The following is a 27162-nucleotide window of genomic DNA, read 5'->3' as shown; positions in this document are numbered from 1 at the left end:
AATACAGTCTGATGGGTGGCCATGGTGGTGCAGCGGTTAGTGTTGCCACCTCACAGCAAGAGGCTCTCCAGTTCGATCCTCGGCTGGGGTGCTTATGTGCGGAGTCTGCATGTCCTCCCTGTGGTCGCGTGGGTTTCCTCCCACATCCCGAAGACATGCTGTAGGTGGATTGGACACTCTAAATTGGCCCTCAAAGTGAGTGCGTGCATGTGTGTGCCTTCTGTGGAAGGTTGGGCTGTCAACTCGACACCGTAAAACTCCACTGCCAATCATGAGCAGACAGGTAATCCGCTGTGGCGAACCCTAACCAGGAAAAGCCGAAAGAAGACAATACAGTCTGATATACATGTAGTTTACTTTTCTGTCCAGCAGGACACACTGTTGGTACATTTTTAACACAAGGAGCTTTACAAATACATTTTTCAACACAAGCAAATATACAAATCAGTTTGATATAAAAATGACATACAATTCTTTACAAAATTCCAGCTTACTAGGCTGGCATATGTTGCACATCCTCTGTCCTACTTCTCCTTCCATAGCTGGCAATACCTCATATCGTCACAATACACATTTATTTTTTTTTTTATTCAAACAAACTTTACTGAACTTTCATGATCATCACAAAATCACAGCGAAGTTTTACACTACAAACAAAAAGAGAAAAAAAAAAGATGGAGGACATTTATAAAACATTTTAGTGCAATGACTCATTTCTTTGATGCTGGAATCCCAGGCAAACACAGCCTGATGTTCATTTTTCAGAGTCAAGGTATAGGATTATGGGTAAAGCATCTGCACTGGGCCATACAATTTTTTTTCAAGTTAACAGAAAGCTGAAGAATCAACAGGTGCCCTTATTTCAATGGTCCAAGACAAATTTAGACCAGAATGTGTCAAAGGCTGAGGATGCAAAATGTTCATGGGATTATTACACACTGACTTTCACCTTTGGGGGGAAGAAAACAACTAAAATTTTAAATTGTCTGTAGACTTTATTATCCTCTTACACAATAAGACTCATGTTGAAAGCTGAAGAAATATGACTGGACAAAAGCATAACTTCTGAACAGCATCCATAAGAGGAAACCCATATTAGAAAGCCGCCTAACAAATGTTGGGGTCAAACTATTCCTCATTAAAGTGCAGTGGTTCAGAAACAAGGTAAACTAATTTGAGGCATGACACTAGACAATGCATTTCACTCCTAAAATTATCAAAATGAAAGCCATTCAAGTGTACTGGCTCTTCAAAACTGCTCAGACAGCTGCAAGCCTCCCAACAGTCTATAACAACGTTAGGGAGTTTATCCAGAATTAATCAGAGGTGTCATATCCACTCACCAAGATTCTGAAAAGGCACAACCCAGCACAAAAGGAAAAGCAATGAAAACCAAAGTAACCTTAAAAGGGCTGCAAAAATCTTGGCCCGCACATAGCCTATTCTTGATAGGGGAAGGATATCACTGAGAAACAGTATTCTTAGTGATGTCTTGCATCAGAAGCAAGATCCTTATTGCTGCAATTTAGATTATGCTAATAAAACACTGAGTAGGGTAGAGAAAATGTTCTCCGATGTAAAAGTGTTCTACTATATGGGCAGTAAAGGTTCAAAAAGTAGATTTCTGGTAAAATATTTGTAGAAGAAACACTTCAGCTTACAGTCTTTCTGAAAAGTCAGAAGCTCAGGAAAGGTAATGTCAATTTTAAGCAAAATGGGGCCTGGATCTTAGCACTTCAAGAGCAACCCTTGAAAAAAATGTAACTGATTCATACCAATCTAAAAATGTATGACTGTGCCAAGTCTAAGGATTCTGGGTAAACATATCAACATGGCCCTGCATTTGACCTTGCCAGTTGCAGCAAAACAGACACCACTACTAGGACTTATTTTATTTGTTGACTGGTGTACAGTGTTGCTCCCACTGGGCTATTTTTAGGCTCAGCCTGGGGATACAATGAAGATAATATAAAAAGAAGCGTCATTTAATAAAAATTAGTTCACAGCCATATAGGTGATACAAGTTTGATAAGGAAGGTCAGTAAGAAAACGATTTAAATGAGCTTAACGTGACTGTACAATGAAAACATGTGCAAGAATCATCCAGCAGCTTATTTTAATAGTTATTCTTTTAACCTGGCTAAAACTATGAGGTGCGGCTTGGGAGTAATCCAGCATGAAAACAAACCATGACCTTCTACAGAGTAAAAATCTGCACCCAAAACTAAACAATACACAATTAGCAGCCGCACATGTACAGTGTACAAATATTTGTCCAGCTCAATTTACAGGATACTGTGATCTTTAAGCACTCTGATTATGTTATGTTTGGTAAATATAATACTCAACAACTGTAAGTGTTATGCATGCAGAACTAATTCTGCTACTGACCAGTTATCATAAGATCATGTTTTCAGAGTTTACTGGGAAAATGTAAACAATCATTTAAAAATGTAAAGAAAAAAGAAAACTGGGACTGAATTAACTAAAGTTTTTCACTAAAAAGGCGTCTTAAATTTTTAGTCCAGTCCAAACAAATGAAGTTACTTGAACAGAAACTCGAATGCAATAAGACTTGTACAGTGACAAACCTGATTACAACTTTGTAAAAATGCATCAGGAAGATGAGATGGCAGAAATATTGGTTTTTTTTGTGTCTTTCGGCTTTTCCCAGTTAGGGGTCACCACAGCGGAACTCCGGTCCGCTAATGATTGGGAGTAGATTTTTACGTGCAGAGTTGCTGGCCCTGACGCACAATCTTCAACGAAGGTACGCCCATTCGTGCATGTCTCCACACAGAAGACATTTTTATGTGCAGAGTTGCCGGTCCTGATGCAAAACCTTCATCGAAGGTACGCCCATTCACGCATGTCTCCACACAGAAGATGCTCTAGCTGAGAATCGAACAGGACAACATCTTACTGTGAGGCGACAACACTACCGCAGCACCACCACCGCAGTAAGGATGGCAGAAATATTGGTAATCAAGTGAAATATCAGTATCTGCTACCAGGAGCTCCAAAACACAGAATACTGAAGTGTTGAAAAATGAACTTGCATATCACCAAGTCTGAGATTGCCTTTTCTTGGAATATTGCCTTTTCTTGGAATATTTCCTTTTCTCCAAGGTATGGTGATCTCGGAGTTGGTATACATCAGTTTGAGGGGGGGGGGCTTGCCTCTCACATCAGGGCTGCAGGGGTGCTTGCCCCCTCCAAAAAAAATTGTAGTAGTTTAAAAGAAGAACAATCACAGAGATTCACTTTTTCCCCTGAGTCTTCAGTATTTTTTTTTGGGGGGGGTTGGCACTTGGCATTTCAACAGGGAGCCGAAAATCTTATTTTATTAAGTATCCCAAGAAAAGCAGCAAGCATAAAACATCATCCACAAAACATATAGTTATGTAAGTAAACCAACCACAACAGTAGATGATTGAATGGTTACTGCTGCAGTACACTAGGTTATATGGGTTATAGACTCCTAAGGATGTAACAGTTGGTTAGCTTCCAAAGTTTAAGGGCACTTTCCAAGCACCCAGACCATTAGTCATGTTGAGCAGAGCTGCAGAAAAGTACAGTTGTGTACACTTACCATAAATGTAGATGTTGAGTGTATTCACTGTTGCAGTCATTACATTTGGGTAATCTGCTGGCAGGTTGCCCTCAGTCGGCCTGAATATCAACGTCTTGGGTCCTGCATCAGTTGCGGTCTCCTCTTCCAAGACGTCAGGTCGTCAGGGGTATAAAACATGCAGCCGGAGCAATTTTCTTCAGATTTTCATGTCCCAGATGTCAGGTGCCCCCCAAATGGGGAGCAAATTATACACAAATGCAATTGTAACAAACTTTACAGTCATCTAAAAACAAATAAACCACAAAGGCTGTAGAATATAGTGAAGGAAAGAGAAGTTCTAGAAAAAAGGGGGATGGTGGGTGGGTAACCTGGACTGCAACAGTGAATACACTCGAACATCTACATTTATGGTAAGTGTACACAATTGTACTATGTTCTTCATGTTTCACTGTTGCAGTCATTACATTTGGATAGAATCCCAAAGCTATGGATGGGAGGCTGGAACTAAATAGCATTAGGAGTGGCTATAAGTACCTGCAGACCTGCAGTGGCAAAGCCTGCCCTGGACTTGGAGAAGAGAGGCAAATAACGCTTTGTAAAAGTATGAACAGAGCTCCAAGTAGCAGCTTCTAGAATGTCTTTGGTTGGCACCCCTCTGAGAAAAACTGCTGAGGTAGATGCAACCCTGGTGGAATGTGACCCGATTCCCTTGGGCACCGGTTTATCATGATGCAAGTAGCAGAAACGAATGCAGTGGCTTATCCACTTTGAAATAGTCTGCTAGGAAATAGCCTTCCCCTCTGATCCTGCAGCGAATGCCACCAGTAGCTGCTCAGTCTTTCTTTTCCTGTTTAAGTAAAACCTTAGTTGTCTGTGTACGTCCAAGGAATGTAGAATCCGCTCCCCCTTGTTCTGCAGATTTGGGTAAAAAGTTGGCAGGTGAATAGTTTTGTTAATAGCCACACTGGATACCACCTTAGGCATAAAGGAAGGATTAGTTCTGCGGGACACCCTGTCCAGGTAAAATGTAATAAAAGGCTCTACACCCATGAGGGCCTGTAGTTCTGAAACCCTTCTTGCTGAAGTGATTGCCAGAAGGAAAGCAGTTTTCCAAGATAAAAACTTTATATCTGCAGTAGCAGCTGGTTCAAATGGAGGCAGGGTGAGCTTTTCCAACACAAAATTGAGGTCCCATGCAGGAGTTTGTGATCTTCTGGGAGGCCTTAAATTTTTGGCCCCTCTAAGATACTGTTTTAGCAGAGGATGAGAAAAGACTGGAGGAATGTTTGGCTTTGCTATGTTTGTTCCTTGTGCTTAGTTCCAAGCACAGAATCTCTTCCATTTGTCAGCATAAGATTTTCTAGTACTAGGCCTTGTGGCTTCCAAAATGACATCCATCACAGCTTTACTGAGAGGTGTGTTTTGTATGACTACATTATCCGCCATGCTGCCAGGTTTAGAGTCCTGAGTTGGCTGTGCAGGATCCGATTGTTTTGCTGGGACAGTAGAGGAGGTATTTGAGGTAAGGTCCAAGCTGGGCATTGAAACAAGTTCTTTAGTATTGGATACCAGTACTGGCGGAGCCAGTCTGGGGCAATCAGTATCATCTTTGGCTTCTCCTGTCTGACCTTTAGGAGTACCTTGGGGAGGAGAGACGGCATATACTGATAGGGCATCCACTTTCCATGCTCGTTTGTGATAAATCCTTGTGCAGAATCTTTTTAGTTGGTAGTTGTGAGGGGAGGCAAATAGATCTATGTCCGGGCATCCCCATTTCCTTGTTAGCATGCTGAAGACTTGTGGATCCAGCTGCCACTCGTGGGGATCCATGAGGTTTCTGCTTAGTTCGTCTGCCAGAGTATTTTTCCTTCCTGGCAGGAATTGTGCCTGCAGATGTACTTGGTAAGTCAATGCTCTGTCCCACAAAGTCATGTCTAGTCTGCAAAGGGGGTAAGAATGTGTGCCCCCCTGCTTGTTTATATACCACATGACCGTGGTGTTGTCTGTCTATCAGTAGTTGTCCTGGATGAAGTAGGTCCTTGAAGGCTGTCAGGGCATTTTGAACAGCTAACATCTCTTTTTGATTGATATGCAGATGCATTTGGGTTGAGGTCCCAAAAGCCTGCAGAATTTTTTTTCTTGCAGATAACTGGGCCTTTGTGGCCAACATTTTGAAATAGGTAGTTGCCTTTGTCTGCCGTGAGATAAGCCATCTGGGCAGTTGTATTTAAGCTTGCACCCAGGAATATTATCTCTTTAGAGGGTACTAGTTTTGATTTCTTTTTGTTGACTGTGTACCCTAGGCATGTTAGAAGTCTTTTCACAAATGCCAGATGCTGTAGAAGAATGTCCTTGTTCTCTGCTTGAATTAGACAGTCACCCAAGTAAGGATATATTTGTATTCCTCTGCCTGCAGAATGCAATTACAGGTGCCAGGCACTTTGTAAAGACCCTGGGCACAGTAGATAAGCCAAAGGGTAGTGCAGAGAATTGGTAATGCATTGAGCCAGCCTTGAATCTGAGGTATCTTCTGCATATTTGTCTGATTGGGACATGCAGGTATGCCTCTTTTAGGTCTAAAGTCACAAGTCAAGCGTTCTTGCCCAGCATGGGCAGAAGCTGCTGCAAAGTCAACATCTTGAATTTTAGTATATCCAGGAATGTGTTCAGAATAGATAGGTCCAGTACTGGCCTCCAGACCTTGTCCTTTCTGGGTACCAAGAACAGTCTTGAGTAAAATCCTTGTCCCTGCTCTTGCTCCGGTACTTGTTGAATGGCCCCTATGTTCATGAGGGAAGAGACTTGTTTTTGTGCCTCTGCCCATTGATTTTTGGCAGCTCTGGCCAGCCGTTTGCCTTTGGCAGGGTATGGAAATGGAACTTGTAGCCTTGTGACACGGTATTTAGAACCCACTTGTCCTGGGTTATAATGTGCCAATTTTGAGAAAAAAGTGCTAATTTTCGCCCTAAGGGTGCTGCCAGGAGATAAGTGCTTGGTGCAGGCAGGGGGAAGTCATTGGGAGTGTTTCCTGTATGGTTGCGATTTGTCTTCTCCAACTTTGGAGGTGGAAGCACCCCATTGCTTTGACCTGTATGAACCTTGCGTCTGGATCTGCCCCTTTGAGGTCTGTCTGACACAGGAAAGGACCAATTCTTTGTTGGCCAGTGTCTATTAAACCTAAGTGGCTGTACTTGTAAAAAATCTTTGACCGTTTGCATAGATTTAGCTTTGTCCTCCTTTTTCTTTAACACCTCTTCTGCCTTAACACCAAACAAAGCATCATGCTGCAAAGGTGCATCTAATTTAACTTTGACATGATCAGGCAGATTTTGTTCCTTTAATCAAGCATGCCTCCTAATTACAGAGCCTGTAACTGCAGCCCTGCAGGAGGCCTCCAAAGAATCAAAACCACATTGCAAAGTATGCTTTCCAACTTGTTCATCTGCATGCAATAAATCCTGCATTTCCTTGTTTTCTGCACATTCAGAGTTTAACAACATTTTCTGTTTAAGCAATGCCATGACATGATGCTGATATTTGAGCATATGAAAGTGACAGTTTAAGGCCCTTATAGCCAAGGTAGCCGATGTGTAAACCTTTTTTCCCCATCTATCCAGTGCCCTAGAATATCTGTCAGAGGGGGTAGGATTTTTTGCAGTGGAAGCCTTAACTCCTTTGGGACCCTGAGACATAGTTTCTGGGTCTGCAGCAGGGTTTTTAAAAAGAAATTTATGAGAGTCAGGAACCCTGTAATATCTGTCAGGCTTAACAGGAGCTGGAGGGAAGGAGTCAGGGGTAAGACTAGACTCAGAAAATGCATTATCTACAATGTCTAACACAGGTGGAATGGCTAGTAGCCTGTGTTGAGGTAGTAAAAGGAAATCCCTGAGCCTCTTTTTAGATTCTGAAAAATCTTGGCTCTCCCAGTGGAGATGCTCCCTCATGGTATGCAAAGTTTCCACAAAAGAATAATCCTCTGGAGGAGAAGCTGAAGGTATGGATTCTTCAGCATCAGAATCCTCATGGGGGGAAGAGAATATTCCTGATCAGAAGAGGAATCAGAAGAAATGGAAACCTTATCTGAAGATTCATAGTCAGTCTCTTGCCTAGGCCTCTTATCAGGAGGGGGATGGGAACCCCTGATCAAGGTAATAAAGTCTTTGGCCATTTTGAGCATCTGTTTTTTGGGCATAGAGGCCCGACCACGTGGCTCTTGAGTTTGTTTCTTTGCTTTAGAAGGTGCTTTAGTCTTTGCCTTTGAAGCTGAAGTCGGTTTAATATAAAGATGTTTAGGTCTGAATACACCCTCAGAAGCCGGTGCCTGCTCAGTGGCTCTGGACCCATCTGAAGGAATAGTATCAGAGGCTCCAATACCTTGAGTTTCCAGCGGCATGGCCGACTCCACATGGGAGTCGGAAGCGGCCTGCGACTCTAAAGTAGCGGGCGTCAGGGGCTGCGAAAGCGCCTCACTGAGAACCGGCGACTGGCTTAGGAGAAGCTTCGTCATCAGTTTTGGGCCTCGGTTGTCTATCTCTCTCGTTTTCTTTGCGTTTTTTGTGAACTCCGGTAGTCGGATGGCTATCCGACGACATTTCTGGACAATTAAACCGGCATCCAAAATAGTTTAAAGCAAAATCATACATACACTTAATAGTGCATTGGTTAAATCTAGCACAAACCAGAAACGTTGTGATCAGAGCCTAGGCAAGGAATACAGTAAGAATGAAAATCCTTTTGAGGTATTTGCTTTCCACAAGAAATACAATTATTTACTTTTTCTGACATCGGTCTGGAGCAAGAAAAAAAGTTTTCCCAATGGGGTACTTAGCTTTACTGAAGACTTCGGATCTGAAACTCAAACACGAAAATCTCAGGAGTCGGGCGACCGGCACATGCGAACTGCTTCTGCTACGGGCACCACGCGACAAGAAAGACTGGAGAAAATGGCGTCGGCTGCTTCTTTTATACCCCTGATGTCAGGGAAGAGGTGAAAGCGGCAAACGCAGGACCCAAGACTTTGGAATTTAGGCCGGCTGAGGGCAACCTGCCAGCAGGATAACCCAAATGTAATGACTGCAACAGTGAAACACGAAGAACATCTCATATTACCTCTTCTGGATATCAGACATCTGAGAAGAATCCCACTGAAAATATTCCATCATTCTGGCTACTGTGTCCCCAAAAGACAACTCCTCCAAAGGAGACTCAGGGCTAATGGACTCCTATTCATTAGAGCCATAAGTCAAAGGAGAAGAGTAAGACAAGGACCCTTCATCAGACTCAGAATCCTCATCCACGGAATCAGGTTCTCATGGCCTTTTAGAAGGAGTTGAAGTCGAAAACGGGGAGTAGAGACAGCAACCGGTGGGGAGGTTTCATTGTCATTAAAGCATTAAACAGGCCCCGAGTAAACTCCTGCCATTCCCTTTGAGGGTCCTTAGAATATACAGAAGAATGTTTAGTCTTCTTTTTTTTTTCTTAGTTGGAACATCATCCTTAAACACAGGAGGTTCTGAACCCTGATGGAATTCAGTAAAAGTCTCAGGAACCTCTTCCCTGACCAGAATCTGCAGAATCCCTCTATGGGCCTCTGAGATAATCAACTGCCGTTCTCAAGTCTCAGAGGACAGGCGAGAGAAAGAATCCATGCCGGCCTCTAACAGGGACGCGGCAGAGGAATCTGAAGTTGACACTAAACGGCCTAGTGAACTATCACCCACTTCTAGAGAGATGTCTTGCAGAGGATGGACAGCCAAAGAATCTGGGGGAGATTTCTTGGCCTTATTCTTGTTTAACAGAAGTACCTCTGGGGTAACAGATTCCACCATGTTACCCTATGCTAACTGTTTAAGCCTCTGGTTCTTGAGACAGATGGCCAGGGAAGACAAATGGCTTTTAAGAGTCTTTAGCACAGTTGCCTTAAATACTACAGGAGGTATGGTAATGGGAAACACCCAAACAAAAAAAAGACACTGTTCGTGACTATCCTTATGGGGAACCTGCCTCCCATACTGACAATTTCCCTTCTTGGATGACATGAACTCCAGGTAATCAAAGGAAAACAAGACCCAAAGTAAAAAAAAAAAAAAAGACCCCATCAGGGCACTTATCTGATGGCTAGATATTCACTACAGTAAAGGGTGTTCAGACTGGTGGCAAATAGGTTCTGGGTAACTGTGTCTGTACATCACCTTTATGTCCCATGTCCTGTATGGGAAGCATACATGTGATGAATGATGCATACACAATACAAAGGCTTTGGTATACTGGCTGGATGCTGGACTATCCTTGGCAGGAGATCCCAAAGGTGAAGAATACTGCAACAGTGGTAAAGGACATCTTACCTTTTTGATTTTGTTTATGAGAGTTAGCCATATCATAATTCTAATTATTTCATTTTGTTTATATGGTTAATGTTTTATGCTTTGTAATAGTTCTTAATCAATAGGCACTTAAATAAAATCTATATCTGAATTTGAATATGGCAGGAACAGTGGTGCAGTGGTTAGTGTTGATGCCCAGTGCTTGACTCCTCTAACATGGCTCTTGGCTTGGACGTCTTCTGTATGAAGGCTGCACGTCCTCCCCAAGGCCATTTGAGTTTTCACCAAGTATTCTCATTTCCTCTCGCATCTCAAAAATGTGCTGCAGGTAAACTGGCAGTTCTATAAACTGTCCTTAGTTGCATATGTCGTGTAATACGGAGTATGTGTGTGCATCCTGTGACAGGACAGCAACTTTCAGGATGAGCTTCTATTCCATTAGCCCTCTGAGTGACAGGACAAGCTCAGACCATCTTGTAATCTTGCAATGGATTAACTGAGTTAATCAGTAACTGAATGTATGAATGAAAAAATATGTAGCTGTACAATTAACACACCACACCCCCTTAACTGACAACTAACAATACAAGTACCAATGACAAGTTCTCTCTGGTATCACCAAAGGTTTCAGCTGACACCATGCAACCTGGCTTTGACAATATAAAACATGGAAATACCAACTCTCAGAAATATGAAAAATATACATATTTACAGCATTAATACTAGCAAATAAATATTTAAAGCACTACATAACAGTACAAACATAAATGACAACTTTGATTTAGCATAATCAAATATTAATTCATATGGAAACAATGACCACCTCTGAACCAACAACTTAAGAGAATCTCCCAACTTAGTGCTTTTTACAGACACTAACAGTTCCCTCTTCTCCATCCTGGCTGACTCCATCATCCTGGTGCTTAAACTGAAATAAGACTGATTTGGATGCAAGGTCTTACAGACTAGTATCAAAGTTAAATAAGAACTCCAAATTGCTGATGGCGATATGGGCAGCCCATCTGGAATGGAGTACACAGTACTCACTTCATCCAAACTGAATTAGGTTCATAAGGGGATGATGGTGAGTTCAGGTGGTGGGTATGACAAAATACAGCATCTACTGAAACACCAGTTAAGAGATACAATGCCTATACGTTGATGACAAGGTGGCACTTGTAATGTATAGGACATGGTTTGCAACACCACCCGTGGGAGGCTTTGAGGGCCTACAGTTAACCTCATTCTCTGCAGAAGTATGGGAGCACTTTTCCTAAAAGCAGAACAGCTTACTGCTGGGTTGCTAGAGGAATCTCTGCCAAGTTTTTGACTGGTGAGAGAGTACAACAAGAATTCTCCTATTTCCTCTTACTTACACTTAATGACTACAGAAATACTGATTATGGGTGTAAGAGAGGATGAGGAAATCAAGATATTAGGACTGGGACCACCCATTATAAAAATTAAACTACTTACAAAAGGATGACCTAACTTTGCTTACTCTTGAAACACTGTTTTGTTGGATGTGGAAGAGAATGCAGGGATTACTAGTCTACACTGGTTACAGGTCAAAATCTCAGGCTTTGGCTCAGGATTTTATAACTTCAGCGGGGCTTAAAGGGAGTACTGTATTTATTGTATTTTCATTTACTGACTGGGGAAGTCCAGCTTGTTGTAGAACCCCTTTCAGTGGAGGACCAGGGAGAAAAGCTTCACTGGTACAACATAAAACAAGATACAGTGTAAACTAAACACAGGTAAGTTAAACAACGGTGCCATCTTTGACAGAACAGTATTAGAAATCTTGACTACAGGTTTATGAGAAGATGAGGAAATCAAGAGGTTAAGACTGGGACCACCCTTTACAAAAATGTAACTGCTTACAAAGGATGACCTAACTTTGATTACTCCTGAAACACTGTTTTGTTGGATGAGGAAAAGAATTCAGGTATTACTGGTGTACACTGGTTACAGGTCAAAATGCAGGCTTTGGTTCAAGATTTTATAACTTCAACATGGTTAAAAGGCACTAATGTATTTATTTTCATTTATTGACTGGGGAGGTCCAGATGGGTATAGAACCCCTTTTTAGTGGAGGCCCAGGGTAAAAGCTCCATTGGTACAATACAAAACACGATACAATGTAAATGAACACAGGTAAGTTAAATGATGGCGTCAGCTTTGACAAAGCAGCATTAGAAAATGGTAAAAAACAACATAATGAATCGGTTCACATTACACACAACATAAAAGCCTCATGTCTCAGATCTAGATACATTGGCTCAGATCTAGACATTTAACTCCCTGGCTTACCAACTTTTCACATTATTCCACTGTATTTGGGGTGGGGTTTATGTCACTGGCTCAACAGGTAGCATAATCAACACTGGTGCTGAAAAATCAGAAGACTGTGGGTACTGTTTTTTTTTTTGCTAGATACTTTGGCTCATTTTTAGTACCGACACTGCAGTGCAGCATAAGTTGGGTGCTGCACTTCTGAGGTACCAGCCTTTGGATGAAGTATTAATTAGAGGTCCTAGCTAACAAGCTGATGGTAACTCAGGTGGGTGTGAAAGATTATACAGTACAAATCAAAAGAGAACCGCACAGCTTTATTTAAATTTTCACAAAAAAATGTTCCATATTTCAAAATTACAAAGAAAAAAACAAACATATGAAAGTGTTTTTCTTGAACATTAACATTTTTATAACTTGTTTCCAGATTTTATTTCTTACTGTACCACATTTTCTCTGCCAAATTCCCTTAATGCTTGACTTTTTATACTTATTTGTTAACTTAGAAAACTCAGGGACACAAGAATTTTATTTTAGAAGCAACCCTTTTGAGTGAACCGACTTGCTCAGTCTCAAAGTTTGCAAAAAGAAATTGAGGGACTCAAACCCAAGACTACAGGATGAAGGTCATTAGCCACTCATGTTTAAGTCTCTGACAAACTACCAGACATTACAACATACAATTAATTTACCTTCTTTGCCAAGTCAGCATATCGTCCCTAACAATATATCATTAACTAAATATATCCTCGGACAGCAGTGGAATACTTCCTCTAGCCTTTACCAAGATCCTCAAATTCTACTACAGCTGGTAAAAACTAGGATTAATGTCGCTGCAGAAACACAAAAGTCACAGGCCACCATATTCACACATTGAAGACAATGGTGTACAAGAGTAGCATGAGCTCTGGTTTGTCTGCAGTCCTCAATAGTGAGATTTATACAACAGAATCACCCTACAGTCTGAATGCGCACAAAATCCATCCACCCAAAGTACTGCAGAACCGTATAAAGTATGTAATCATATGCTGTGCCTAGTTTCCCTCATGAATCCTTGGGGTAAAACTAAATGAGAATTCTGTTTGCTGGGTTCAGCTAGTCAGGAACTCATCCCCATGAAAAATGTCTAAGTTATAAATATATATGGGTCAAGTCAAAAACTTCCCAAACATATAGAAACTATATATAATCTAAATTCCACCTTGCCCAAAAATAAAGAAAAATGAAATTAAGCAAAGAAAAGGCATCTCTGGCAGCACACAATTACAAATCACACCATCACTGACTTTCTATGATAAACACTAATTGGGGAGTTCAGCATAGAGCACCTGAACTTTCGCAGATGGAATCTCATCCAGTTGAAAATGAGGTTTGCAATTTTTTTCTCATGCCCTGCTTGGCTAAACTGCTCACCTCTGCTTTTTCTGAGAAAGACTTCATAATACTGCACAACACCTCAAAAAAACAGCAGCATTCCTGTTGTCCAATGTAGAGTATCTTTATTTTCCTTCACAATAACACTAGAAATATTAACATTTACCCCTTCCAGTCATCAGTCAGCATAACATTCCTACCCAGAATCCAAATTTCAACTCATTTGTTTAATATTCCACAGTCTCAATGTTAATAGTGCCACTTTTATATCCCCTTCCTGCATTTCTATTCTTCTAAATTACAAAATGATACCTTAAACTTTTTTTTAAACTATTTCAGTCTCTACATGGTGTCTCTTATTCAAAATGCATCACAAATCAGTGGACGGCTGCAACAGTTTCAAATGAAATGACACAATGTCTCAGTGCAAACACAGGACCCTATTTGTCTTCACTAGTTTCGTCCTCTCCAAAAAAGAAAAATATCAAGCCCTTGCTCTGACTCACAGTACCTTACTACTGCAGACAACTTTCTTGGTGCCCCTTCCCAAATTGTCTTTTTCTCTGTGGCCACCACATAGGTCACTGCATTCCTTCACCTTGTTGGCCAGAAATCTGTAGTACTACTTCCTCCACTAACTGTGGTTCCTCCTGTTTGATGTGATGGCACCAACCTATTTTTCTCTGTGTTTTTATTACCTCTTCATTTCTCTGGGAAACTGTATCTTGTTTTGCCACACTCCCAGGTGACACGTTCCACAACTCATGCTCTCAGACTGTCAATCTGTAAACCCATTTTAGCCAATTTGTCAGCGTTAAAACATTTCTTCTGCTGAAACTCCATCAAGAACTACTTCTGTGACTTCTAAATTCTCCCTCTGGGGCCAATTCCACTGCATCAGCATCAACTATATATATATATATATATATATATATATATATATATATATATATATATATATCTATATATATATATATATCTATATATATATACACACACACACACACATATATATATATATATATATATCACACACACATATATATATATATATATATATATATATATATATATATATATATATATATATATATAAAGTCAGAGTCTTTACCAGGTTTGTCCAGCTGGGTTTAGTCAAAAAAAATAATTTTGAGTAGAGGCCTGGAGAGAAAAGCTTCAACAAATTACAAGTGTTTTTAAACAAACATTTAGTAGCATACATTAACAATTACACATACATCTGTAAGTAGATTACATTCATATGAAATAAATATTCAGTGTAAAAGATACTATGCATTTGGTAGATGTTGAACATGGAGCATTTGTAGAGGTGTTATTAGCGGGTTTGTCAGATGGATAACAGATCAAGTGATTAGTGCTTAGAAATTCAAAGATCAGAAGGTGAATGAAGGAAACAGGTAAGGCAGAAAATGTTAATACAGTAGTTAAGAGATTGAGAGACCATATACATACCACACACACACACACACACACACACACACACACACACACACACACACACACACACACACACACACACACACACCTGGAAGATGCTAGAAAAACTATTTAGGTACTGGTGAAGAATGTCTGTGGGGCATAGGATTCTGAATAAAGAGAAATAATTTGACAATATGGCAAGCTGAAGAAAACAATGGCATTTATCATGGAGATATACAAGATCCTTTGATTTGACAGGTGAAGTTTTGGGTTTTAAATGAGTTTGTTTTCTAAATGGATTCGGTAGCAATGTAATATGGTTCCATAGTTTAGCTACATTATTTGAATACAGAAAGTCACTTGCAGTATTATAAAAATCTACTGGAGGAGTAGTGTTGTATTAAGTTGTGAAAGTCAGGGAAATTTTCTGGCTTACAGCGAGGTTTGTCTATTGTAGTTAGCTGAAAAAAAGAGTTAGATGATGTGGGAGTTCTAACCAGTTTGACATTTCAGCACAGTTTTGTTGTCACTCTTCTGCCTCTCCTCTCTCTCTCCACTTTCCAAACAAAAGAAACAGGAATACAAAAAGGGAACTTTGCTTGCCTTTTTATTCCCTCGAGTTCCCCTTCTGCTTCATTTCTTCCATCCTAGCATAGCCCAATGTCTTAGCCCATCACCAGGTCTATTAGCCTTTTTTTTTTTTTTTTTTTACACCTCACAGACTACCTCCACTCTAAGGATGAGGCTGGTGAGGAACCCAAGGGAAGGTCCTGCTACTGACTGCTTCCACTATTTTTCCCCCCATCTATAAACTTACCTCTTGGTCCCCCCTCCCTGCATTCACCTGTTTACATCCAAGAGCTACTCCCCTCTATGGACCATGCCTCCCTGAAGGAAACACCTAGGTGAATATTCCCCTCCCCAGGATGGGCATGCAAATCCCTCCCTAACAGCATCTCAGATGTCCAAGCTGCTAAATGAACTAAGGTCATCTGGACTGTAGTAAGGGCTTTATCTCTCTACATCATGGTATTGGCCAGAAGTCTCCTGATGCCGTAGCCAAATTTTTCCTATTCAGTATGACCACCACTGCAAGTCTCCCAGAGGAACTAACACATACAACGAAAAGGCCTCATGGAATAAGTGATGATTTTTATCAGTGGCAACTAAGCACCCTGCATGAAAGCCCAAGGCATAACAAGCCAAAGCCAGAAAGCATTAGTAGATAAAGAAAAAATTAGCACTGGACTTGAGGCTTTACATTCAGAAATGAATGTAAACATTTTGACAAAGGAAGAACTCCCAGTCAGTCCAAGCAATGAGAAAGAAATGACTGTGGTAATCTGTACATCTCTTAATGCAGGTACATGGGATGCCAGCATGAACTACAGAAATCAAAGATCTTGAAAATATGGGTAGAGATTTTTTCCAATGAATGTTAGTTTCTTAATCTTGAATTATCTTCTGTGCCTTCCCTCTCCACAAAATTGTACACCTTTTCATTTATTTGTGTTGTTCCTCCTTACTCAATTGTTGAAATAGTTTTATCTACTGTATTTATTAGCCTGATTGAAATTTGTCTGTTACTCTAACCCTCTAAGTTTTGGTTTTAGCACTTGGGCTTCAGGCCAGCTATTTTGCAGTCAAGAAGGTTTTTGTGGTCTACACTGTTGTTGACAAACCCTTATCAAAACCCTGTCTCTCAAAGTCCATCCAAGTTTCAGAACACTATGTCTGGACAATTCCCATCAGTTTCTCCTCCCAGCCTGGTCAACATGGGCATACTGAGACAGTGCAGCAACTGCCCCAAGTTCACTGACAACCATCTTCTCCTAGCACATAATTCTTCTACTTGCGAGAAATGCATCTATATCAGTAAACTGGAATCACTGCTCTCTCTCACGCCTCAGTCAGTACCCTCTGACAAAGAGAAGATTGCCAGCATAAACACCACACCACCCACATCGCATAGCCAAGCATAGCACACGCCCACATATGCAGAAGTCCTCAATACAAGCTTACCTAAACAGCAGAGACCTCCAAAACACACTCACAGACATTCCACGCACACCACCAAACACATCACAGACAGCAGACAACACACCAGTGTCTCACAAACACAGCCCATAAGGCATAACAATAAACTCATACAACCCATAAAGCACAACATTAAACCCAACATACTAGTCATTGGCAACTCAATTGTGAGACACACTGTTGTTCCCCTCACCAGGCTCGACAAGGAGAAGATCATGGTCGTCAGGTGCCAGAATCCACCACATCAGACTCGTACTTAAGTCTCTCCATAACAGGTACAAGTACGACTCGGTCATTGGTCATGTTGGTGTGAATGACTTGAGATGTACCTCCTTGGACTATATGAAGAGAGACATGTTTGAGCTGTCAGAATATGTGTCCCAGGCATGTATGACCCTAACCCTAAGCAGCATCCTACCTTCACGAAAGAATGATATCACAATACCAACAAAAAATAGCTTCAACAATTGGCTTAGTTTCTGGTGTCATTCCAAGGGGATCCCGTATCTGCCTGCCTGGGATGACATGGTTGACAGGCCTCGATGCTTTGCCAGAGATGGCCTCCACTTGTCACCCCTGAGATTCAGGAATCTGGTCAAGGCTCTTGCCTCCCCATTGTGCCTTTTTAGGCAATGTCCCATAGACAAATCTTCCACCATAAAAGATCTGTCAAAAAGCAAATTGAATGTCATGTTGCTTAATGCCAGTAGCCTTAACTTGAAAATGCACAAACTAGAGGGTCTCCTAGCACTGGTAGATGTTGACATCTGTGCAGTCACACAAACTTGGTTCAAGGCTGCAGAGAGCACCCCTGCCTTACCAGGCTATACCTCATTCCACACATTCCGACCCGAAAATGAGCTTGGGAAGACTAAGGGTGGTGGAGTTTCTATTTTCATTAAAGACAAGCACACCTCCAGACCAGTTTGCCAGCATGACGCACTAGAACTTCTCCAAGTGCAATTGACAATTGGCAAGGCACCTATCCTAGTTATAGCCAACTATAGACCTCCTCCATGACTCAGGACACCCACTCCTCCTACCTGGACCTACTTGAATCCATCAAAGTACCCCATAACACCCTGATCCTTGGTAACTTCAACTACCCCACCATAAACTGGGTGAACTATTCCTGCTCTAAATGTACTCACCCAATGGATTACTTGACTTCATCAATTCTACTGCACTAAACCAGCTTGTCTCATCCCCCACAAGGGGAGATAGCACTCTAAACGTGGTTCTCACCAACATGGGTGACTGCTGCACCACCCCCATAGTACATTCTTCCCTGGTGAGATCAGACCATCGGTCTTGTCTCATTCGAAGTGTATCCCATCTAACCCCCACCCAGCCGTAACAGGCTAAAAAAACTTCTCAAAAACTGACTACAACCTTCACACCACCACCACCCTCAAAGGATGCAGAGAAATGTGCTGAACAGTATGCCAGTGCAGTATACAAGCACCTGTACAACTGCATGGACTCAGCCATACCCAACAGAAATAAAACCTGCTCCTCAAGGAAACAGAGACCTATGTTTTTGATGTGCTCTATCAACAGGCTTTACAGCAAAAGGAAGAAACTGTTGTCCAAGGGCAAAAAGGCACAAATTTCCAATTGGAAAAACTCCCTCCTTAGCCTCAACAAGCAAATTAGAACACTAGTGAAAACCACCAAAGCCAATTATGAATCAAAACAAGCCTCCGAAACAAAGGCTAACCAAAAAGTCGTTTTCAGTTACTACAGAAACCTCCACATCAAAAGCCCAGGTTTGTTCCAAATTAGTTCTCAATGGTACCACTTACACTGATCCTGTTGACGTAGCCATCCTGCTAGCAGACAAGTTCAGTGCAAACTTCACCCCCCTGTCTCCTCCCCCAAAGGCTCATTCGACATCCCTGATACTTGCCTCACACACCTCACATCTCCATAGATCAAGTGTTAAAGGCTCTATCCAAGGTAAAGAACACAGCTTCCATGGGACCAGACAGTATCCTGGGCTGTATTTTGCAACATCTCCAGCAAGAACTAATCTCGACATTGAGCACCCTATTCAAGCATAGCCTAAGTACAGGCTTCATTCCAGCAGAGTTAACTGCCATTGTCATCCCTTTGCACAAAGGTGGTGCCACTACTGACCCTGGAAACTGCTGCCCCATTAGCTTGACAAGTCTGATCTGCAAGGCCATGAAGCGTATAATTATGGACCTCATAAACAAGGATTTAGGCAATCTCCAAGCACTTGACCCCACCCAGTTCGGATAGGTCATGGGCAGATCTTGCCTTTTGAACCTGGCTGACTTTTTTGAGACTTTCACCAAGTCACTGGATGAGGGAAAGTTAGTACATACAGCTTACCTTGACTTAGCCACAGCCTTTGACACAATCCCCCATTTGAGCATCATCGAAAAGCTAACCGAACTTGGCATAAATCCCCATCTCATCAGGTGAGTGGCCTACTGGCTCACTGATAGGACCCACAAGGTCACAGTAGATACCACTACCTCCGACAGCAGACCTGCCACTAGTGGTGTCCCCCAGGGATTTGTCCTGGGACCCCTATTGTCTGGCATCTACTTCTCAGAAGTCCACGCAAAGACAAAAGGCCTGTGGCTGACCAAGCTTGTGGAAGATTAAGTTGGGTTCTGTCATTGACTCCCCAAAGGATGTTAACATACTTCAAGAGAGTCTCACAACAACAAATGACTGGTGTCAAAGTCATGGCCTTAAGTTAAATGCAAAATTCTGTAAAAACACTGCCCCTACTGATTACCAAATTAGTGGCAACCCCCTAAACACAACCTGTGGTGAGAGACCTCGGTACACAAGTTGACAACAATCCCACATTTGATCATCATGTAGCAGCGGTGGTCAGAAAAGCCTTTTACTTGGTTCATCTCATAAGTAAAGGGATTGCATCCAGAAAAAAGGTTATTACCTCTCTGTACTCCCTGCCTCATTAGGCCAATAATGGAGTACAATGCCCAGTTTGGTATGTACCTTTCCAAACACCTGCACCAACTGGAAAGGCCACATAAATACCTCACAAAGAGAATCCATGGCCTCCAACACCTGTCCTATGTGGACAGGCTGAAATCACTATCACTCTACTCTGTATCGTACAGATTGCTCAGAGGTAATCTGTGTCTCGCCTACAAAGCAATCTTAGACCCTGCTCTACTACAAATGCTGCATATCCGTAAGTCTAACTCTTTGCGTTGTACCTGATCAAAAGGCTTAAATCTAATATGTGACATTAACAAAACCTGCTGGAGAGAGAGGTTTGTCTCCCAGAGGTTGCCCCATCTCTGGAATGGACTCCCCATACGCGTCAAACAAAGTACGTCGCTGACCTTCAAGTGCAACCTTGATGAGTGGATGGGTAACCACAAATTTGTTCCAGGGGTTCCACCTGTGTCCCTCACTGACAGGGGTGACAGGTGCTGATCGAGGTTTCTTTTTTGGGGATAAACTCTTGGCTAGGCTTGTAAGGGCTCCAGAGCCATTAGCCTAGTAATCTCCTATGATCGTATGATAAAAGTAGTTCACTGAGTACCAATAAACTAACATAAAGCAACTACATCCTGTATGTCTAAACTGTGCATCAGCAGTGGGAAACAGTGCATGCAAAGCACTGCTTACAACATCGAAATACAAGAGTGACACATGACATTTGCTGTGGTAGTCCTGGAGAGGATTACTAAAAATCTGGGTGGCCAAAGACCTATAGTGGAGCAATATGTGCCTCACACTAAACTGAATCATATCTTACTTCAAAAAAAGTCAGATGTTTTCAGTGCCCCAAACTTGACCTAACAGCTCAGGAGTCTAAATTTTAAAGTTAACTAAAAACATGAAGACTATATCTTTTATATCTTTTACCCAAGCTATTTTTATCTACACCAACTGTATAAAAAGAAATGTCTAGCACAAAATTAGAAAATGCAACCAAAGGGCAGCCCTCTAAGTACAAAAAAAAAAGCACTAGGATGGTTCCATATCACAAGTGTGAGGCCAGAAGCTGAGGGTTCCATGACTTTAAACAAAATAAAATGTGAAAAAAAGCAAATTCTGAAACTCACTGCTGCACCACTGAAGAGTATTATCTGTTGTAAAAGCTTTGCACCCCTAACCTCCACATTTAGCTCTGTCCTCCACAACTTAACGCTGGGATCATTAACTTTGAGTGGGACAAAATCCAGTACACTATCAATAACACTGAAGTTAGTATATAGTTCCCAATACCAGCCCCTAAAGTTCTGCTATTCTAAGGATCACAATTAATTCTGTCAGATTTTCAAGAGACACCCTGCTAAAACTTATCATCCATCCAAAACAATAACATTACTGAAAAAAGGGAATGAAAACAATGTCATGCAGTTTCTTGACACACAAAGTTTAAATATTTCTTTTACATTTTCCATATATGTATAATGGACCAATGTAATGACTTCTGTAAAAAAAAATGATTTAGTATGTAAATATAAAACAAATCACCATCACTATCAACAGTAAAACTATACAGGTTTTAAAGAAAGTACATAATAAAAATCAAATCACAGAAAACTGGCATGTAAAACTCATAAGGCACTTGAGAAAGAAGATACAGAGAGGTGCCTTGCTCTATGATGTAGATGGATAAGGCCCTGACTATGACCCAGTTTTGAACAGTGGCTCAGGCACTATAGCAACCAAGTATGGAGGATGAGAGCAAACCAATTCTGATTCTGACTCACCTATCCTGGGGGAAAGGGATGGTGATTTTGGTCAGCAAATCACCATCATGCAAGCTGAGACTTGCATGGCACCAAATCAGGACATTACAGAAGAAGTGGGCTTGCTGACTCAAAGCTGGTAACAGTAACTGTTATTAGCATCTAGGCGAATACACTGGCACATGCAGAGAAGGCATAGGATATACTGAAGTGACACAGATGTTCACACCTACCATAAGAAGTTAGAGAAACCCTCCTAGTCAAGATGCAACAAAGGGCACAAACTACCTTCATGGCTGCCTGGATGACTGCCACTATAATTGGATCTTGCTGGGAATCCCTGGTACAAAGGAATGAATGGGCAACAGACTGACTGGACAGGCTTAATATTCTATTGGCATGGAGACAAAAGAGCACCTGGGGAAAAAATTGCATGAGGATTAAACTTCACAGCTGAAGCAAGTGGAGTAGTTCTGACTCTGTAGCACAAGATGTGAAAAAGCATCCAAAGGCAACTTACACACAAATATTTCCTGTGAAGTTGATATGTGGACATCGGTGAGGTTTGCACATGACTGCCACCACAGCTATCTGAAACCAAGAAGAAGAAAACAAAAAACTCTTACCACCTTGTACAAAATTATACATTAAACTGTGGTTACATAAAAGTACCAAGTTAATAATCATTATCACACTGTTCCCAATTTTACACCTGCATATACACTAAACATAACCATATAGCTACTTTTGCTAAATGTAACCCATCAATCTAGCTGGAAAGTTTGGACACTTATCTTAATGATAGCTCTGTAAGAACACCACTATCTTCAGTACACTTCATAACTTCCACAAGCATTTGGATCACGTGACAGATAAAATATTCCTAGGCTACCAAACTTCCTCTCTTTGCCATCAGTTACTGCTCCACCATCTCTCTCTCCAGTTCCTTTTAAGGTCAGTGAAAAAGACGATAAAATATAACAGAAAAAGCACAAGAAAGAACAGAAACAACTTGGGGATGGAAAAGGTGTTACCAAAGATGAATCCTCTTCTTACAGACATACCATTTAAGAGCTTACAGCATTTTACCCAATAAGAAAAGGTCTACTTTCAACAGACTCAGAACAGTCTCATCTTGGGTAACAATACTCATGTGAACAGACCACTGACCACAGCAGCCCTGAAGGAAGACCTAACCTCTTACCTTCAGCCAGTAATTCCTTTCGAACAGGAGATAGGAAATATTAGGTTACTACTGTACAGATACCATCTAGGGTTGTATTACAGAAAAAGTCTGTGAAGGTTCCCCCTGCCCCAGAAGAGTATGCCCTCAGGACTAAATTGCAAAATTCTCCCATGCTTCTCTTAACTGAAGTGGCTTGTTAACGGTCTAGAAAGAATATGCCTGTTAACTTTTGTACCCATTCTGGACTTGGCAATAGAGACAAAAAAATGACCTGCCAACTGAGTTGGTTCTACTCATGCAAGAGCTAAGCCTTTGGTGAATAGTTATGCAGTAAAGAAGGTACCTGCATTGGGTAGAACACAAGCAAATTGACAAACTGATTTAAATTGCTCTGCTCAGGAACCTTGAACATAAAGGATGGCTTCATTTTAAGGATCATTGTCTGTGTAAAATAAAGCATGGTGGCTTGCTCAAAACAGCCTGACGCTCTGACATCCTCCTGGCACATGTAACTGATTTCAAGAACATGGCCTTTCAGCACAAGAATTAAGTCAGATGAGGCTGCAGGTTCAAACAGTGGAAGAGCCAGTTTCTGAAGCTTAAAAGTAAATATTACATGGCAGAAACAATTTTGATTCTCTGAGTGTGCAAAGTGGAAGATTCCTCACAAGAACGCTTTGCAAACCTTTAAGAATTGCAGGGAAGTATAATCCTACCCAGAATGAACTAGAAAATATCACCAAGTGAATCCTAACAGAAGAATTACTAAAACTACAATCGAAAAAGCTCCAAGAAGTTAACATATGACTTGTGCAACTGTAAAGCAGCAGAACCCCATATTTGTTTCTCAGATACAAAAATAAGGCCCCATCAGAGCACCTTGGATACTTGGTTATCATTTGAAATGAAGCAGTCCAGTCAAGTAATCCATACCAAGGAAATTAGATCTGGTTAAAAATTGCAGGCCAGGTGAGACAGCTGCATCATTAAGGGTTGGACCTTAATGAGGTTTCTAAAGAAGGTCAGGCTGAAGAAGAGTGAACCAAGTCTTCCCTGGTCCATAAAGGATCATAAAAATGACTCTTGCCTTGTGTGACCTACCTTTCTGAATTAACCTTGTTATCAGTGGAAATGGGGAAAAGCATAAAGGTCACCCTGTTGGCTAAGGGGCAGATCTAAGGAAAAGTTGGGCACATTGTTGGTCATAAAGACAAAGAGGTTGCACACTGGGAAACTCCAGTACTGAAGCATTTTTTGGTCCCAGTCTGCCAAAGTGATCACTCATGGGGCGTAAGAAGTCAGTGGCTTAATTTGTCTGCTGTGGAATCTGCCTCCCTGGAAAAAGCACCACTACCAGGAAATACTGAGAAATTTGCCTACTGCTACCTACATCCTTGTGCCTTATGGTTAAAAAGAGTAAGAGTTCCCTTTATTTGGTGATATAAACTACAGTATATTGCCCGTTTGAATGGAAAAGGGGACCAGTATGGGAAGAATGAGATGGAATGCCAGAAGGAAGAGAACTGTCCTAGTCTCCAGTGAGAGGTAATGACATACAAGTGAGATTGCTAACATGGTCCAGGTCTCTTGGACCATTTGCCAATTAAACCTATGCTATATAGTCTCTGAGACAACTGGGAAATACTGCCAGTCCAGCTATCTGGAACTTTGCAAATAATTATATGTCACTTGAAAATATTAATATGACTATATAGACATGTGACACTGCCAGCCCAGCTATCTGGAATTTTGTAAATAATCATATGTCATTTGTAAACAGCAATATGATTCATATACCTGTCTTACAAATGTAAGAGAACTATATGTTACGTGTATATTGCACTATGGTGCAAAAGTGTGTATTGAACTGTATGTTATGTACTAAGCTTTAAGAATGTGCCCACAGTGTACCCTACTGGAAAAGAACAGAAATGTATATAAACTATATATCTGCGCAAATGTATGTTCTAATAGTAGAAGCTGGAACACACAGAGTTAACTTGAAAAACTCTAATAAAATAAGTTGGAATCAAAGTGTTTTACGATGGTGTGTTTATCTCTCAGTTTCAGTAAATGAGACAGGATGTTTAGAGCTAGAAGTTTCTTTCTACTGTCTTGAAACAGAAATAAGTACTATGTTTAAAATGTCAAGTGTTTTTATTGCTCTGCGACTTCCTATCAGCTGCACATCTGGGAGATAAGTATTTGTAACACAGAGATGTTAATATCTGGTTAGCCTGGGAACTGAAGGCAGGTGACAAAATGTGATGCAACCCAAGCTAACCCTATGTGATATTAATTTAAGAACTCTCTTACAGAGGTAGACTGTGCATTTTGTATCTTGTCTTGGACCTAGAAACATCCATTCAGCACTTCTGTCTGTGTGTTGCTCTGCAAGTAAGATTTAGGCACAGTATTTATTTTACAGATAGATAGGAATATAGTAAAGATTAGTTTAGATGTTTTCTGTATTCATTTGAGAATGTCCTGCAATGTTGTTTTAAAATATTTCCTGTGATTCTAAACTCTGTAGTTACTGTGTCGAGTTTTGTCTTGTGCTTTTATTACTTATTATTAAACATATCTAAACCTATCTTTGTGGGTGATATTTGTGAGACATATTTAAGCTCTTAAGGTACTTTCATATGCATGTGGTGACACTGTACAGGCCACTCCTAAATAGCCTTAGTCTTGGTCACATTTACCATTAGGATAATAATAGTAACATTACACAGTAGGATTGGTCACCCTTTGTAAGGGCCTTTACGTAGGGGGTTGGTGGGAGTGATAACTACCTTATAGTCTGGGCAGAAGGTGGCATAGCTAGTAAACCTGTGACAGCCTTCCCCGTGTGTGTGTGTGTGTGTGTGTGTGTGTGTGTGTGTGTGTGTGTGTGAGAGCTACTTGGGCATGGACATGAAGCACTGGTTAGACAGAGAGGGTGCTGGAGGTCTTGGCTTGACCCCTCAGCTTGGATCTTAACCCTATAGCTGTGCCTGTGGGGAGTCTTATTGAGGATATGGAGAAAGAGGAAGAAACCAGCCCCAGATTGAATGATCTCTGTGTACTAAGGGAAACTGTACTTTACTGTGTGTGTACTTGTCATCCTCCCATTGTGCATGTCCCTCACTGTTGCCAGTGGTGAGGATTGAGGCTCCTTGACTACTGGGCCAGTGCATGGGCATCACAGTCTCCTGTAACAGTTAGGACCAGAATGTTGAAACTGGAAAGCCACTGGTTTGCTGTAGTCAAGGTTTCAATGCACAGGGACTCACTACATCATACAACAACTGAGGTTTGTGAGAAATTGACAGGAGAAGGAAGGTTTTTTTTTTACTTCCGTTTTTCAGTCTCCCTCATCTCAAGATTCTGCATGACCTCACAGTAAGTACACACAAAGATCAGGGAAGTGAGGACTTACCTTAAACACTGAGGAGTGTAGGAGAACATGCACCCCTGCAACACCCCACCTGGCCCATTTTGTTCAGCCTTGGGAGTGTCACTGCTTTGAGTGTGCAACTTCCCAAAGTTATGCACACTGTTGACTGGAATATGACATTATTAAGCATAGTACACCCCACCTGCCCAGTGAGACATTCAACAAACCCAGGACAAACGCATCTTTGTTCATGGTTATCTTATGCGCCCACAGCTGGAAAGAGGTTTCCTTGTCTGGAGGTTTGCCGTATCTAGACACCACATGAGAAGAGAGAGCAGAAATGAGCTCTACAGATCAGAAAGGCATGAAGAAGAAGGAAGTTTATGCCAATACCACTGCACCCAAACAGTCCACAGGACTGTCACATGTACCCTGGAGTAAGGGACTGTAAAGACAGAAGTTTTAAAACCTACAGCTTTCAGAAATGTTTCTGCCGATATTAAATTTGAAGGATGGAATGAAGAGGCCATCTGTTTGAGGGGCAAGGAGTCTTTCTTGGATAAAAGTGACTAGACAAATTTGTGTGTCTAGAGAACACTCGATAAATCCAAATACTTGAATTGGATGGAGGTGAACTTTTGAAAGACTGACCAACTCTGAGGGAGGAAAGCAGATGCTTAATCTGCAGTTGTATGGCCTTCTGAGCTGGGCAAAAAGCAGCCAGTTACCGAGGTATGGAAATATCTTGGACACCTGCAGCCTCAGATGAGTTGCCATTACAGACATGCATTTGGTAAACACCATGGGCACACAAGGCATCCTCAGATCCAGCTCTGATG

The 27162-nt window shown here is 41.3% G+C and overlaps 1 protein-coding gene across 2 annotated transcripts in view; it reads right to left on the bottom strand.

Moving 5' to 3' along the window:
• The window catches only part of ELP3 (elongator acetyltransferase complex subunit 3), a 1566942-nt gene that overhangs the window by 1424099 nt on the left and 115681 nt on the right, over window positions 1-27162 (bottom strand). For both annotated transcript variants that reach the window (XM_044061854.1, XM_044061853.1), the window contains exon 4: window positions 22279-22349. In XM_044061854.1, coding sequence (XP_043917789.1) covers window positions 22279-22349 — 71 coding nt within the window. The remainder of the gene's footprint in view (window positions 1-22278; window positions 22350-27162) is intronic.

The sequence above is a fragment of the Protopterus annectens genome, chromosome 2.part0, assembly GCF_019279795.1.
Source record: "Protopterus annectens isolate FY-2018-M chromosome 2.part0, PAN1.0, whole genome shotgun sequence".
Taxonomy (NCBI): Eukaryota; Metazoa; Chordata; order Ceratodontiformes; family Protopteridae; genus Protopterus; species Protopterus annectens.
This window is presented reverse-complemented; position numbering and strand designations above follow the sequence as displayed.